At 44.7% G+C, this 13,861-nt stretch overlaps 7 protein-coding genes across 7 annotated transcripts; 4 read left to right on the top strand and 3 right to left on the bottom strand.

Annotated features, from left to right (window-relative positions):
• Window positions 1-817: 817 nt before the first annotated feature.
• SS1G_04631 (hypothetical protein) lies at window positions 818-3,004 on the top strand (the record flags this gene model as incomplete). The annotated part of the gene is made up of 5 exons (XM_001594773.1): window positions 818-890; window positions 1,407-1,487; window positions 1,903-1,977; window positions 2,298-2,719; window positions 2,999-3,004. The coding sequence occupies 5 exons, from the start codon at window positions 818-820 to the stop codon at window positions 3,002-3,004; spliced, it is 657 nt and encodes a 218-aa protein (XP_001594823.1).
• Window positions 3,005-3,578: 574 nt separating this feature from the next.
• Window positions 3,579-4,737, bottom strand: SS1G_04630 (2,4-dienoyl-CoA reductase; the record flags this gene model as incomplete). Its single annotated transcript, XM_001594772.1, has 4 exons — window positions 3,579-3,670; window positions 3,760-4,280; window positions 4,365-4,623; window positions 4,683-4,737. The coding sequence occupies 4 exons, from the start codon at window positions 4,735-4,737 to the stop codon at window positions 3,579-3,581; spliced, it is 927 nt and encodes a 308-aa protein (XP_001594822.1).
• A 489-nt stretch (window positions 4,738-5,226) lies between these two features.
• Window positions 5,227-6,002, top strand: SS1G_04629 (hypothetical protein; the record flags this gene model as incomplete). Its single annotated transcript, XM_001594771.1, has 2 exons — window positions 5,227-5,289; window positions 5,436-6,002. The coding sequence occupies 2 exons, from the start codon at window positions 5,227-5,229 to the stop codon at window positions 6,000-6,002; spliced, it is 630 nt and encodes a 209-aa protein (XP_001594821.1).
• A 1,024-nt stretch (window positions 6,003-7,026) lies between these two features.
• SS1G_04628 (hypothetical protein) lies at window positions 7,027-8,628 on the bottom strand (the record flags this gene model as incomplete). The annotated part of the gene is made up of 1 exon (XM_001594770.1): window positions 7,027-8,628. The coding sequence occupies one exon, from the start codon at window positions 8,626-8,628 to the stop codon at window positions 7,027-7,029; it is 1,602 nt and encodes a 533-aa protein (XP_001594820.1).
• A 983-nt stretch (window positions 8,629-9,611) lies between these two features.
• On the top strand, window positions 9,612-10,673 carry SS1G_04627 (hypothetical protein; the record flags this gene model as incomplete). The annotated part of the gene is made up of 2 exons (XM_001594769.1): window positions 9,612-9,691; window positions 9,761-10,673. The coding sequence occupies 2 exons, from the start codon at window positions 9,612-9,614 to the stop codon at window positions 10,671-10,673; spliced, it is 993 nt and encodes a 330-aa protein (XP_001594819.1).
• Window positions 10,674-11,427: 754 nt separating this feature from the next.
• Window positions 11,428-11,697, bottom strand: SS1G_04626 (hypothetical protein; the record flags this gene model as incomplete). Its single annotated transcript, XM_001594768.1, has 2 exons — window positions 11,428-11,499; window positions 11,572-11,697. 2 exons carry the CDS (start codon window positions 11,695-11,697, stop codon window positions 11,428-11,430), a joined length of 198 nt encoding a protein of 65 aa, XP_001594818.1.
• Window positions 11,698-12,303: 606 nt separating this feature from the next.
• On the top strand, window positions 12,304-13,502 carry SS1G_04625 (hypothetical protein; the record flags this gene model as incomplete). The annotated part of the gene is made up of 2 exons (XM_001594767.1): window positions 12,304-12,654; window positions 12,726-13,502. The coding sequence occupies 2 exons, from the start codon at window positions 12,304-12,306 to the stop codon at window positions 13,500-13,502; spliced, it is 1,128 nt and encodes a 375-aa protein (XP_001594817.1).
• Between the last annotated feature and the right edge of the window lie 359 nt (window positions 13,503-13,861).

The raw sequence follows: 13,861 nt of genomic DNA, 5'->3' as shown, positions 1-13,861 counted from the left end.
ATTCCGCCAATCATCAGAAAAACTACTAGTCACAATTGTCAATTTATTTTGCACAAGGGGGAAATACTACCGTTGCAACCATATCTTTCCCCTAGCTCTCTTCGGCCGACGAACGACAGCGACTTTGACAACAAACACAACATCGAACATAGCTTGGATAGCAGCCATTCAGTTCAAGCACAAGGAAGGGTAAAAAACTGTATTACACTGTTCTTCTCATGCTGTTCAAATCACCAGGCAAAATAGAAAGAACACCGATGCCATACAACTTCAAAGGGATGCGGCAAGACATCTGTTGGGAATTCACGATATAAACCACTTCGACTACAGGAACTATTCGCCGCGGCGGCCGATCTTCGCAATATTCATGTTGCCATGAACCCCGACTCGGTATCCAGTCCCAGTTCCGGAACGGCTCCAACGCGGAAGGATCGAGGACCGATCGCGAGTCAGGTTGGTATCTATTCGCTCCCCACCTTCATTCTCTCCTTTTCAATGGGGTCCACTACTATTTTTCGCGTGTATAATCTTGGCTGTCTCATGTTACCTTATGTACTATAAATGGTGGCTGACATTCAATTTCTGAAGGCTTGCGATGTTTGTCGACAACGAAAGCAAAGATGTGACGAGAAGCGACCGAAGTGTGGTCTCTGCACACGGTTGAAGATAGAATGCAATTATAGGGAGCCCGTGCCGACAAAGTAAGTGCCATGAGGCATATTTCAGGCCACTCGACATCACCGAGGGGATTCGATCTGCTTCTAGTATACTCACCTGCCTTGACCCTGACTGAGAGCGCTATAGGAAAGACAAAACGATGGTTGAAATTCTGGATCGAGTAAAAAGTATAGAAGATAAAATTGACCGACTTCCTCATCGAGTCGCAGGAGGTACATCAGAGTCTAAACTATTTCAGATAACGCCTACCAATCAGTCCTCGTATAGCGACTCCTTCAACTTCGATTCCGAGGGACATGCATTTGCTCCTACGTTCTTACGCCCTTATGAACTTAGTCCTGGTCGATTGAAAATAGAGACTAAATGTCACCATTTTACAGCGTCCCACAAGATCTTGACATGGCCTGCTGTACAACAACTTCTACTCCAAGCTGTGCCGTCGAACATTGGTGATTTGAAAGACCTGGAAAGGGGGTCGGTGTTCATAGTGCGAATGCAGGCTGCACGAACCCCGTTATCCTTAAATGTAGACCTACAAGAAAAACCTTTTGTCGGCATGCAATCGTTGGCGAGTAGAGCTGTTGGAGGCTCGCGAATAACGTTTCCCACTATATCCCGGGAAACCATACATCAACTAACAACGTCTTATTTTGATACATTCAACTTCCTGTACCCCTTCATGGATAGGCAAAATTTTGTTTCTGACACTCTTACAAAAGTTACATCAGAAGGCTTTGATGGAGATGTGGAATCTGTCCTTGCATTGCTGATTTTCGCTCTCGGAGATGTGGCACTCGAAAATTACCGTGGTAATCCTGTCGATATTTACCGGGGCCGGCCAAGTGGCATCAGAGGCGGATCAGGGTCATCTAGACCACCAGGATTAGCTTTTTTTAATGAAGCGATGAAAAGAATTGGCTGCGTCTTAACTGACTGCAGTCTTGAGAATGTGCAGATATTTTGTCTGACTGCGTGCGTCTCAATCTCATCAAAAATAAGCCTACCGAACTCGCTTGTTAACTTCTTGCCTCAGATTGTACTACCAAACCTGTTGCCGCCACATGGTAATTATTGGAATCAAAATCTTCTATGAGTGGCAGTTGATGTAATCGTAGGAATTTTGGAGGTCGATGGTTTCTGCTTCTTCGGCATGTAATATACTTATCACGTCGTCAGCACACTTTTTCATTCTTTTCTTCTCCAAAATCTCTGACCAAATTTTAGGAACAGCATTGACTGGAAGTCTCCGAAAGGCGACCTTATCAAACGTGCGTATTGGCATTGTGCTACCATGGAGACGTAAGTATCCACACCTACAACGACACTCCGTAACCCGTGCATTATGCTAAAGGAATGGAAGAACTTTACACCTTGACATGGATCTACCACTCAGTTCGATGATGAATCTTGAGAAAAAGGTTGAGTTGCCGCTTTTTCTAACCCCTTTCTGTGAAGAGGACTTTAAGGGAGATCAACAAACTCATTGGCAAGCCCACAATTCTTCGGTGCTGGCATTACGACGAATTTGTGTGCAGATACAAAATGGAATCCATGAGAGTAAGCGCATAATGAGATGTTATATTCACTATCGTGGAATGAAACTGACTCCTTAAATAAAGTGGCCAATATGGACACTAGCTCCCCTTCCACAGATGCTTTCAGCTTCCTGTCCGCAAGTGGTGTACAACAGCTCGCATCCCAACTAACTCAATGGCGCGGTCTCCTCCCCAGTGCCATCCAATGGGATGAAGATGACCCCGCGAGTTTTCCTAGCGTGCAGACCCTCGACCAACAAACCAGGAATATCGATCCGAATCTCACATCACCAGCTTCGCAGGATCCACGTTCAGCTCTGTTCTCCACTAATATCGACGAGGAACCGACTAGGTATCCTTATGCGTATGACATACAGGTGGCCGTGTTGAGAACCAGGTTCTACTATGCCAAATACATGGTTTATCGACCTTTTGTATACAAGGTTTTGCATTTTCCAGAGTTGGTCACGCCAGAGGATGCCCAAAATGTTGCGGAATGTCTACGCGTATGTTATTCTAACCTTTAGTCTTTTCTCCTTTCCCATGACTGTTACCACCACGTTACACTTCTATTAACACCCCATACCAGTCTTGTCTCCTTTGGCCCATCCTGCTCTCCCCCCCATCTCGCAGCAAACGCCTCATTCCCTACCTCTTCACCTGGTCTCAAATCTTCCTTAGCATCTTACTCATCGTGCATCTTTCGAAACACAACGCGATGCTGAAGGATATTTGTGAAAACATGTGTGGGGAACGGTATCACGAGGAGATTGATAACACGGTAGGCCTGATGCTGGATTGGATCCGGGATTTGAAAGATGCCGAAGATCCCATCGCCATTTGGTGCTGGAATATGCTGAGAGGTATTTATTGGTAGGTTTTTCATACCCAATTTGTTACTGGACTACTATCCAACAAGACACCTCGAACGTGGGTGCAGGTGGGGCGGTTGGGAAGAAGAGATGAGAAGTGACTTCGAACAATTTGGACCGTGCAGGGGGAATTGTGTGAAAAGCGGTGATTTGGAATGGGGGTGGAACTATGGGTTAATGTTGACGTTGTGATGGACTAATGCGGTGGATAGATTAAGGTAGCAAGGTAGGAAAGGTATGCATGAAACGAACGAACCAATGAACTTTGTCATGACATGATGAAGTTATGATCATGAAGAAAACATATAAATATATATAGCCATATTCATTAGTTAGATAAACCGACAAGCGAAAATAGGCGAATCCAAAAAGATTACAAGTCTCTAAAATTACGAGTCTATCCATTTACATCCCAATTCGCCTCTCGATTCCAAATTTCACAGGGGGATATGTAAGATAACAACTTTATACAGGTGCCTTACCATGACAGAGTTCATAGCTTGGACTCCTTTCGTCGTACGAACGTATCGTCTAGTAAGTAATCAGGGTATCTCTTTGCTCCAGCCATGGGCCCCGGAAGTCTCCCTATTTGCACAAGATTAGTATGAATACCTTAGCGAGGATGAATGAGAAGAAAAAAGTGGGGAGGTTGGTGAGGAAATCTTTAGACATACAGCTTCCGCCATCAATAACCAAAACTTCTCCATTGACGTAGCTTCCTGCATCGCTGAATAGGTATACAGTTCCATCCGCAATTTCCTTCACGCTACCATATCTCCCCAATGGGTTTCTTCTTTGCGCATCACCGTTTGCTTCACTCTGCTTATCGCCCAACCTTGCCATTCCTTCCGTTCCTTCTATGGGTCCTGGCGTAATCACATTACTAGTTATTCCCCTAGGACCATATTCCAAGGCGGCCGTTGCTGAAATAGCATCGACACCTGCTTTTGCTGCTGCTGCATGTCCTTGCAGTGGCATTCCTGTAAAATGGAACGCGGCTGAGATAAAAAGGATGCGGCCACCAGTGTTGGGGTTGGATGCTTTATTTGGATGGGCGGAAGCGGATTTCAGGAGTTGCGGGAGAGTGGCTTTGAGAGTGTTGAAGGAGCCGAGAGTGTCAATTTCGAGGACGGTTCGGAAAGCATTGGAAGAGAGACCATCGAGAGGGGCAATAAAGTTTCCGGCTGCTCCGGCGCTGTTGTAGTGATCATGCATGTTAGAACGTTTCATCAATTTGAATATAAATTGGAAGAAAAAGGAAACGAAAAAGCCATCATACATCACGAAATCAATGCCTCCTAACTCCTTCACGCATGCCTCTACCGCATTCTCCAAACTCTTTATGTCCCTCACGTCCACATTGCCAATCCCGAGAACGATGGACCCAGGACGTGCTGTCGATATGGATTTGGCCATGGATTCAGTCTTGGAAGGATTGCGTCCGATAATGCATGCGTTTGCTCCTAGGTGAACCATTGCGCGGACTTGGGCGGAACATATTGAACCTGCACCGCCAGTGCAGAAGACAACTTTGTTATCTGAGAAACAGAGACTTAGTATGTATTATAAAAGGGGCCTATGTTTTAGGAGTTCACACCAAAGATACCATCGCGCCAGACGTCGGAGAGATATTCTGATCGAGGTAGAGCCATGTTTGTTTGTATTGCAAGAGTAACGAGGATCTGGGGTATTGGATAGAATTGATGGCCGAGCCTCTCTGTGAATACTTGTATCAAATAATGTGTTCTATTGCAGAGCACAGCTTCAAAAAAAATAACGAGAGAAGTGAGTTGTAAAAATGTAAATCCAACATTAGCCCAACCTACCTAGGCAGGCACTGAAGCAAAGTGAAACATTACTAAAATCCGGGGGTTTGGATTCTCGTGTGCCTCGGTCCGGCTGTCATTTCACAAGTTCCGGGAGCTAAAGTTGTGATTATATAATCACCCGAGCCCAGAAAGCACAAGCAAGGATCTTCCCTTTAGCCTCCACCCCCACCCGCTACCCACCTCGCTGACTGAATCGCCAAAGCAGCAACTCCATCTCCATCTCCATCTCTATCCATCATATCACATTGTCTTTGCGTATTGAACAACTCTTACGTAAAGTTATATTTGGGAGGGACTTTTGTACGCGACAAGATGTCTACAAGGACTGTGTCGACTTTAAAGTTTGTGGGATCTATTTCCCTCGGCTTACTTACTGTAAGTTGATCGCATCACCCCACCATAAGTGACCATTTCAGATCAATCACCAGTGAATCCAACAGCTTGTCAAACTTCATTATCTTCCCCTCTTCTCTCTTACCGATCTATGATGAATTCAGAGGCCTAACAGACATGATCGATAGGGCGTTTCCTATACTCTCTCATCCCTCACAATCCCCGCCTTCTTAACCCTCCCGTCTGCTACTCTCGCATCTCGTTCTTACAGCTCCCTCACCTCTCTCGCCACAACCCACACTCGTGCTCTCACCTGGATTTCATCATGGTCTTTCCTTCTCGCCTTCTATTTCTCTCCTCGAGGACAAAGACATCCTTATCTCCTCTGGACATCTCTATTTGCCGCCTCAAGCTCCATGGTCGATAAATTAGTCCCACTCGCCATTGGTTCCACGGGTCCAAGACGCATTGCACAAAAGAAAAAGTCAAAGAAAGCTATGAGTCCCAGACAAATGGATGCCAGTTATGAGGTGTTGAGCAAGAGTGCGAGGGATTATGAAAGTGCGGGATTGGCTAGTAGTGAAGAGGAGGTGGATGATAATGTTAATGGGGAGGAAGTGAGAGAGGAAATGGAGGGGTTCATGACCAACCAAGTTGTCAGGACAGTGGTTGCGGGTTTGGGTTTTGCGATGAGTGTTGTGGGCATTTGGGGGGATGGAGGATTGACCGAGGTCATTTTTGTTGATGTTGTGTAAGAGGGGAAGGGGAAGGTTTTGGATACGACTATGATAGACGAAACGAATGAAATATAACGAAGGATATGAGAATGGTGATAAGGTGACGGGTTGATATTGACGCGGGTCGGTGGTTGGTCTCAAAGTTTTCAGAATGGAATGGGTTTGGCGGTTTACAGGCGCGACTGGTGGCAAACAGCACATTCCCGTTCTTTGGTTTACATATGGATCCAGAAAGGCCTCTTGGGCCTAAAACTATCTCCTCTCTTTACAGTTGAAGCATATTTTTCGCTCTATTTACCATTCATCTATGGCCTAAGATTTTTTTGGGGAATATTTGTTGAATGTCGTTGAGCTTTATAAAATATTTGTTATGAGTGGGCGAAAAAAAGATTGTTTTCTATTGTTAAATGGGCTACAAAATATTCCTGTAACTTTGATATTCTACAAGTAGATGAATTTGATAGTTTTCTTCAAACTATTATTTATCCTAAAGACATTAAACACATATCTACTCAACTCTTTCCCTCGCCTCTCCAGCCCAAGCCTCCCTGATGCCTCTTCCTTGCGGTATTGCCAGCCATTGAGTGTATCCAACTGAAAAAACTATTCATTAGCACATACTCATCACGAAAGGTCTGAAAACGATATATATATAATAAGAGGGTTGTCTGGCCCTGTCTCGAGGAATTATAGATGAACGTTATACTTTCCATGCGGCAGAAGTAAATATTCTTATTTTGTCTTTTCTTTCGGGTGATAGGAAACTGGGTTCGAGTGGTGAAGGGCAAATCTGGATATTCACTCATCCTGGTGATCCCAAGGTTGGGTTAATATTGAAATGTTTGAATCGAAGTAATGAATCCGAGATTTACTTGTCCGACATAATAGATGTTATAGAATTCTATTTTCAGATTCGGACTTAAATTTGAATGTGAGAGCCAAATGGAACATCAGGTGCTACTATGATTAGATTGGACAAAAACATTGAATTAATGAAGAAGTAGTAATCTCATTCAGATATCTCGCAACTATTCTTCCTGTTCTATTTTCTTCTAATCTCCAATTCTCGAAGCTGCAAATCCCATGGTTCCACTTCCTCAATATCCCTCAACGCATCCTCCAACCACTTAACCAAATGTAAAAGCTGGCGATCTAATCCCGTTCCCGCCAATATCGTGACACTGAAAGGTAAACTTTCTATTTTATCAATGCCATATTTATAAGTCCCGCAAGGAACCGCTACAGCTACCAGGTCCAAAACATTAGCAAAATGTGCAAAAGCACCTAGCTGTCCATTAATCCCAATAGGATCTTTCGCAACTTCGTCAATCGTGGGGTGGAAAGGTGTAGTAGGGACCACCATGACGGTTAATTCGCTAGAATCATCATCTAGTGTAAGAATGTTTTCGACCATTCTTTTATACTCGGCTTGTTTGTGCAAATCCTTGAATACATCAATAGCTGTAGTAGAGCGTGCGAGTGCACCTTCGAAGACGGAGCAGATAACAGGGTGGAGGAGTTTTTTATTCTTCTCGAACCAGCCTTCGGGTAGCGTAGTAAGTCGCTCTAGGACGAACGTACCATCGTAGAGAAGCTCGTTAGCTGACGCGAAGGGCGTCCAATCTAAGTCCACTCGTTGACCACCTAATGATTCAAGAGTGGTTACAACACGATTAAACTGCTCCCGATAGATGGGAATGCAGACTTTGAGTGCAGAATCCGGTGGGGTGCCAAATCTGAATGCGGGTTTTGCATCTGTGGATAACACTTGCGATGAAACATTGAAAGGTGGAGATTTGGCGAAATAGTCATTTTTATCGAATCCCTGACAAATTTTCCAGACTGTTTCCGTATCTTGCGTGGTGAGGCCCAGAAAAGAAACGCAGTCCTGATGGAGACATGCTGGTGCCACCCCGTGAGCTGAGACAGTTCCTTTCGTAGGTTTGAAACCAACGAGGCCATTAAAATGTGCAGGAACCCGAATCGAGCCTGCTGTATCGCTGCCCAAAGAGAATGATACCAACCCTTCACTAACACTTACCGCACTACCGCTACTCGACCCGCCAACAATACGAGATGGGCTGAAGGTTGAGTGCAAAATGCCATATGGAGATCTGCAACCTGTCATGCCAATAGCTAGTTGTTCCATGTTGGTTTTGCCAATGAAAAGAGCACCAGCATCAATGCATCGTTGATAAACTAGCGCTGAAGAAGTAGGGGTGTATGCTAGAGCTGGACATCCAATCGTGGTTGGAATGCCCGCAATGTCGAAGTTATCCTTGACGCTAAAAGGTACGCCCCACAGCGGCGGCCTACTGGATTTATCTGGCCAACACCTGTCCAGCTCACTGGCTGCAGCCATAACATCTTCCATAGACTGAAGTTGAATCCAGACAGATGGCTGTACCCTTTTATATGCTTCAATACGGTCATAAATAGCTTGCACTACAAGTTGAGGTTTGACTCCAGCTTCGTAATCAAGCATAAGATTGGTTATATCGAGACTTGAGTCCCAGTAATCCATTTCTTCTCCATCGTCAGACTTTCCAAAAGTTGAATCCTGGTAATGCGTTTCTTCTTCATCGTCACATTTTCGAACCATACATAGTTCTTCGCGAATATAGGGATCGCCATTAGTACCCATGTTGGGCAAGGACATTGAAATTGGACCCTGAAAAACGAAGCCTAAATTTCCAAAGAAAGCTGGAGTAGAAATGGCGCTTTCCAAGTAAAGTGAATTTTCTCGTTTTCGCCTTTGGACAGTCCGCAAGTAGTTAGTAGAGTTTTGGCCCCTCGTTTCCCATGTCCGGGCTGTGCAGCTATTCAGTGCTGTTAGATGATGTGAAGGACAGAAGCCAAGCCCAAATAAACCATCAAGGATTGAATAGATGACTTTGGTAATTCGTTAAGACTCAAGCAAGGCCTCGGCTGTGTGATTGAAGCATCACCCAACCACTACATCTAGCTGAGGAACCATGACGACCAATAATGGGAGTGAGTTATTAAGCGGGTAGCTAGTCTTAAGAAAATATCATCGATAATTAACAAGCTGAAGCCACAACCAGAATTGAAAAGTATCAATGTATATGGAATACTTTATGCGTTAACGTCGTTATATGTGATGTTGTTTAGTAGGTAGTGAAGCACCATGTCCATGTATCTTGACCTCATTGGACTTGTTCTCTCGAGCCCCGTGATCTGTATTATGTCATTCCGAGCTAACCAAAAGTAATGATATTCACATGATAGAATCCCACAATCGTGGGATGGTTCTAGATGTTTCTCTTGGCCCATAGAGAAATGGATTTGAGTTATTACTTCCGCTTATGTAACGTACTAAGCTTTGCTTGGATTCGCTGGTTTCCGCCGGCATTACGACACAAGCCACAAAACGCCACAGTGACGTACGCAACGACCTACCCCTCTCGTTGCTGATCATATTGATCTGCCCACTTTTCAGTCCTGTTTCCAATTCCATTGCATACTACAAATACAATCAAACGGCCACGCGATAAATTTCGATTAAAACATCAACTCCTTTGCATCCAACTACTCTACACCAAAATTTTGTTTGCCTTACCACAACCAAACAACAAAAACTACATCCAAGAAAAAACTACCATCAACATGTCTGCTAATACTGTACATGTCGAAAACATTTCCCTACAGACTAGCGAGAAGGAAGTTAAGGACTTCTTCAGCTTCTGGTGAGTGGCGACTCCTTTTCTCAAGCTCATACTTCCACTGCAATACTTTAATAACTAACATTGATTTAGTGGAAAGATCACAAGCCTCGAACTTGGATCTGTCGGAGAGACACAAAAGGCCACCGTTCAGTTCGAGAAGGAAACCGCCGCCAAGACAGCTCTTTTGCTCGACAACACCCAGCTTGGCTCTACTCAAGTCAAGGTTAGAAGCTCGTCTGGCTTCAACGAAGACGATGGAAACCATTATACTTCCAACGAACAGCGTGATAGCGACGAAATAACCCAGGAGGAGAAGCCAAGAAGCCGTATCATCGCAGAATACCTTGCCCATGGTTACGCTATCGGAGACACCGCTGCTCAACGAGCTATCGACCTTGATCAGAAGCATGGAGTCTCTAGCCGCTTCCTCAACACCTTGAACAACCTCAATAGCAAGTATCATGCCACTGAAAAGGCCAAGGCCGCTGATGAATCTTATGGTGTCACACAAAAGGCCAACTCTCTCCTTTCTGGTTTGACATCCTATTATGAAAAGGCTGCTGGAACCCCAACTGGTCAAAAGCTTGTGAACTTTTATACACAAACTTCCCGCCAAGTTCAGGACATTCATACCGAGGCTCGCCGCTTGGCAGATATTAAGAAACAAGAAGGCCCCCAAAAGGTCCCTGGTACCGAGAAGACAACTTGTAAGTGTGGTTCAGTTTCTGGAGAATGCCCATGTGCCCCTGGAGCTTGTGCCTGTAGCGATTGTGGCAAATCCGATGTCAAGAAGGTCCCAGGTACCGATAAAACAACCTGCGGTTGCGGCGGTAATACCTCGAAGTGCGGCTGTGCTCCTGGTCAATGCAGCTGCAACTCCTGCCCCAAGGCTGAGACGGAGAAGGTCCCTGGTAGCGAGAAGACAACTTGCAAGTGTGGTGGAAACAGCAAAGACTGTCCCTGCGCGGAAGGCCAATGTGCTTGCACTGGATGTTGTAAATAGATGTATTTCTTTATGTTTATTTCATTTGGGTCAGGGGAATCAAATTTGTATTACTCGTCTCCTGCTGACGTAGTTTTCTTACCTAGCTGATTCAGCAGCTATTGTGGATTCAACCAAGGTTGCACCTCTCGAGCCTCAGTCAGAGAAGTCAACCTCTGCTTAAGGGTTTTTAGCGTTTGGTTTTTATTATGCGATTAACAATCTTCGGGATCGGATGGGAATGGTTGCAAAAACGGATATCAGGGATGAATTATCAGATTACTATGGTCGGCAATTTGCAAGCGATGCGTTGGGATTAGCGGAACATGACATGACGGTTAATGATCAATTTGCGAGTCCAATATTATAAGGTTTATTGCAATATTTGTGAAGCAGCCATACATAGGACGTGATCGTGATTGTGATCTTGTTCATGTTGGCTAAATCTCAGAGTGACATTCTATACGTGACAACATTACTTTGATAGATAGGTTGTGCTGGCATTATTGAGCACATCGACACTCTGTCTGAGGTAAATCAGCTTGCAATCGTGATTAAATATCAAGTAATCAGTCATCGAACACGTTCACAAACGCACAACCATTTCACAGCAGAGGGATTTGTATCGTGACGAATTTATTTCATTAATTCTCCGGATGTTTCATGACAGTATTATCTCATATCATCTCATATCATACCAAATGTGCATCTCCCTTGAACATGCAACTAATATATATTTCCACTCAATATCGCTTAACACTCTAATACGCTTCCTCTAATTCTGAGTCTTCGAGCGAGTCTCCTCAGAGTGGTCATCGAGAGGACCCTTTGGGTTGGAGGAGAGGTTCTGTGGAAATTGTGTCAGTATTACTTTCTTCTATAGTTCCTAGTGGTATCAAAGGAAGAATTTCAGACTCACATCAAGATCAGATTTGCTATCTTGTTGGTTGTTGCCTCCTTGGTTGATTCCCTTGGCGTCGGATGGAGCATCTTTTTGAGCACCGGATTGGGTTTCGGGTGGTGGTGATTGACGTCCTTCAGGCATGATGTGTGTGTTTATGTGTTGTTTGGGTTGTTCTAAGGAAAGTTAGTTTGAGTGAAGTATGAAATTTAGACTTGGGATCGGGATATATGATATGGGAATGTGCATTAGGAACTAGCCTGTGTGGAGAAAGGGGTAGCGACGACAAGAAGTTAAATGGTTCGGGCAATATATACTCACTGTGATGAAGAGATACGTTTGAAGGATTATGTTGTAGGTATGGTATGAAGTTTGGGAGAATCAACCAAGCTTCTCATTTCTATATACCCCTCTATAAGCTTCATACGTCATAAGGAAGGTTGCGCCACCTCATCCCTTCCTGGTAATTGTGACTTGAACTCGGGGTTTTGTTAAGGTGCGCTATAGTCATGTGACTTCACCCGGCTAATATCACCAGCCACACCCGAGATTAGCCCTCGAACTTCCAAATTATGCGTTATCAAACATCCTCAACAACGGTACCTACAGCCTCATATTACAGCCTCATATTTGTTACCATTAAATTAACTAATTGATTCACCAAATTTCTTCTGTAAAATGGTCCCGCAGTATTGAAACCTACCAACTCACAAACGCTTATTTGGCAATCAGCTCACTTGAAAGTCAGTCATGGCACCAGATTTAAACTCAGTACCTCCATCTCCTAGGCCTCAGGAGGTTGTAGCCTCTCCACGTCTTACATCCCGTACTCCTTCTCGACGCACTTCTCAAGCGATGTCTTCACCAAATCCTCCTTTATCTACTGCTTCTCTCAATATTCTTCCCTCAAATCAAAGTGCCGTCGCTGCAGCTTCACCCCCTTTAATGTCACCTACTAATAATATTCTGACATCCGCCACCGGTACAATTCCCGCAAGTGACAATACGGGCGTAGGAATGGGGCCTGGACCATTGAGACATCCAAGGCCTTTGACGGCTGCGGATTTACATCTACAATTGGAGAAGGAACAGGAAGCTGTCGTATGTTCATTTCTGTCGCTTGCTTCATCACATTCTGCTTGTAAATACTAATTCTTGCAATGCGATAATAGGTGAATCGATTAACCCGTGAACTCAGCATGCTCCGCGCTGCTCAAAATGCCTCCGTAGTCTCAAATACCTCGTCAACTTCTGCAGGCCATCCAGATGCATTGGATAATTCGAACCATCTGCTTTCCGGCCCCAACCATCCAATTCCTTCACATCGTCGCCACCACCGCACGTCGTCCAGCACTTCCACTCGAAGCATTACTGCCACCGCAGGTAGTATTAGCACCGCCAGCGGAATCGCAGCTCCGGCTGCCCGACGCGTCGATTCCCTCCCTCAATCTATCTCTCTCAGTCGTCAAAATTCTATGACCGGCGTTCAAAGATCCGGAGCTAGTAGTCCTGCACTATTGAGCGGTAGCTTTGGACATGCTGATCAATTCTCGCATTTCTATCACCAACAACGACCTGGTATGTTACCACATCGTGATTATTCATCGGGTACCGTACCAACAATGAGTGGTAATGCTGCGGGAGACGTTGGCAGTGTGACAAGTGTGCCAACAACAGGAAGATATGAAGAGGCTGCTTTCCAAAGACAGGAGTTGGAGAGTGTGAAGAAAGAGAATGAGGCGTTGAAGAAGAGGATTAGAGAATTGGAGAGGACGTTGAGGGAGAGGAGACAGAGTGATGCGAGTTTGACGAGGCCAAGAAGTGAAAGTGTTAGTACGACAGCCAGTATGGCGGTTGGAAGAGCTAGAGATGGCTTAAGGGACAGGGATGCGGCAGAAGATGAGAGTGTTAGGGTTGGGGAGAGTGCTAGAAGTGGTGGCTTGCGATGATTGGAGTTTGGTTGATCTGGACAATTTGATATTTGGGCGCGAGGATTTTCTTTTTCCTTAGTGATAACAACGAATAATTGCGCTTGGGATTCGATGGATAGGGAAAAATATGGCGTATGCGTAATTATTTTCCACATGGTCTGTTTTTCTGTGCACATTATGGGATTGGGAAATATTAAGTTCAGGCTTAGGGATAAGATTTAAAATGCAATCAACTCTTTAAAAAAATCATTCATGGTTGGCGAACCTTATTGCTTGTTTTACTTGCAGAACTTACTTTAAATTCTTACCGTCCCCTTTCTCGCCGATGACCCGTCATTTTAACCATTCCGAGATATTCTTACTCAAACCAAAGTTTC

This window comes from Sclerotinia sclerotiorum, genomic scaffold, assembly GCF_000146945.2.
Source record: "Sclerotinia sclerotiorum 1980 UF-70 scaffold_5 genomic scaffold, whole genome shotgun sequence".
In the NCBI taxonomy this organism is placed as follows: domain Eukaryota; kingdom Fungi; phylum Ascomycota; class Leotiomycetes; order Helotiales; family Sclerotiniaceae; genus Sclerotinia; species Sclerotinia sclerotiorum.
This window is presented reverse-complemented; position numbering and strand designations above follow the sequence as displayed.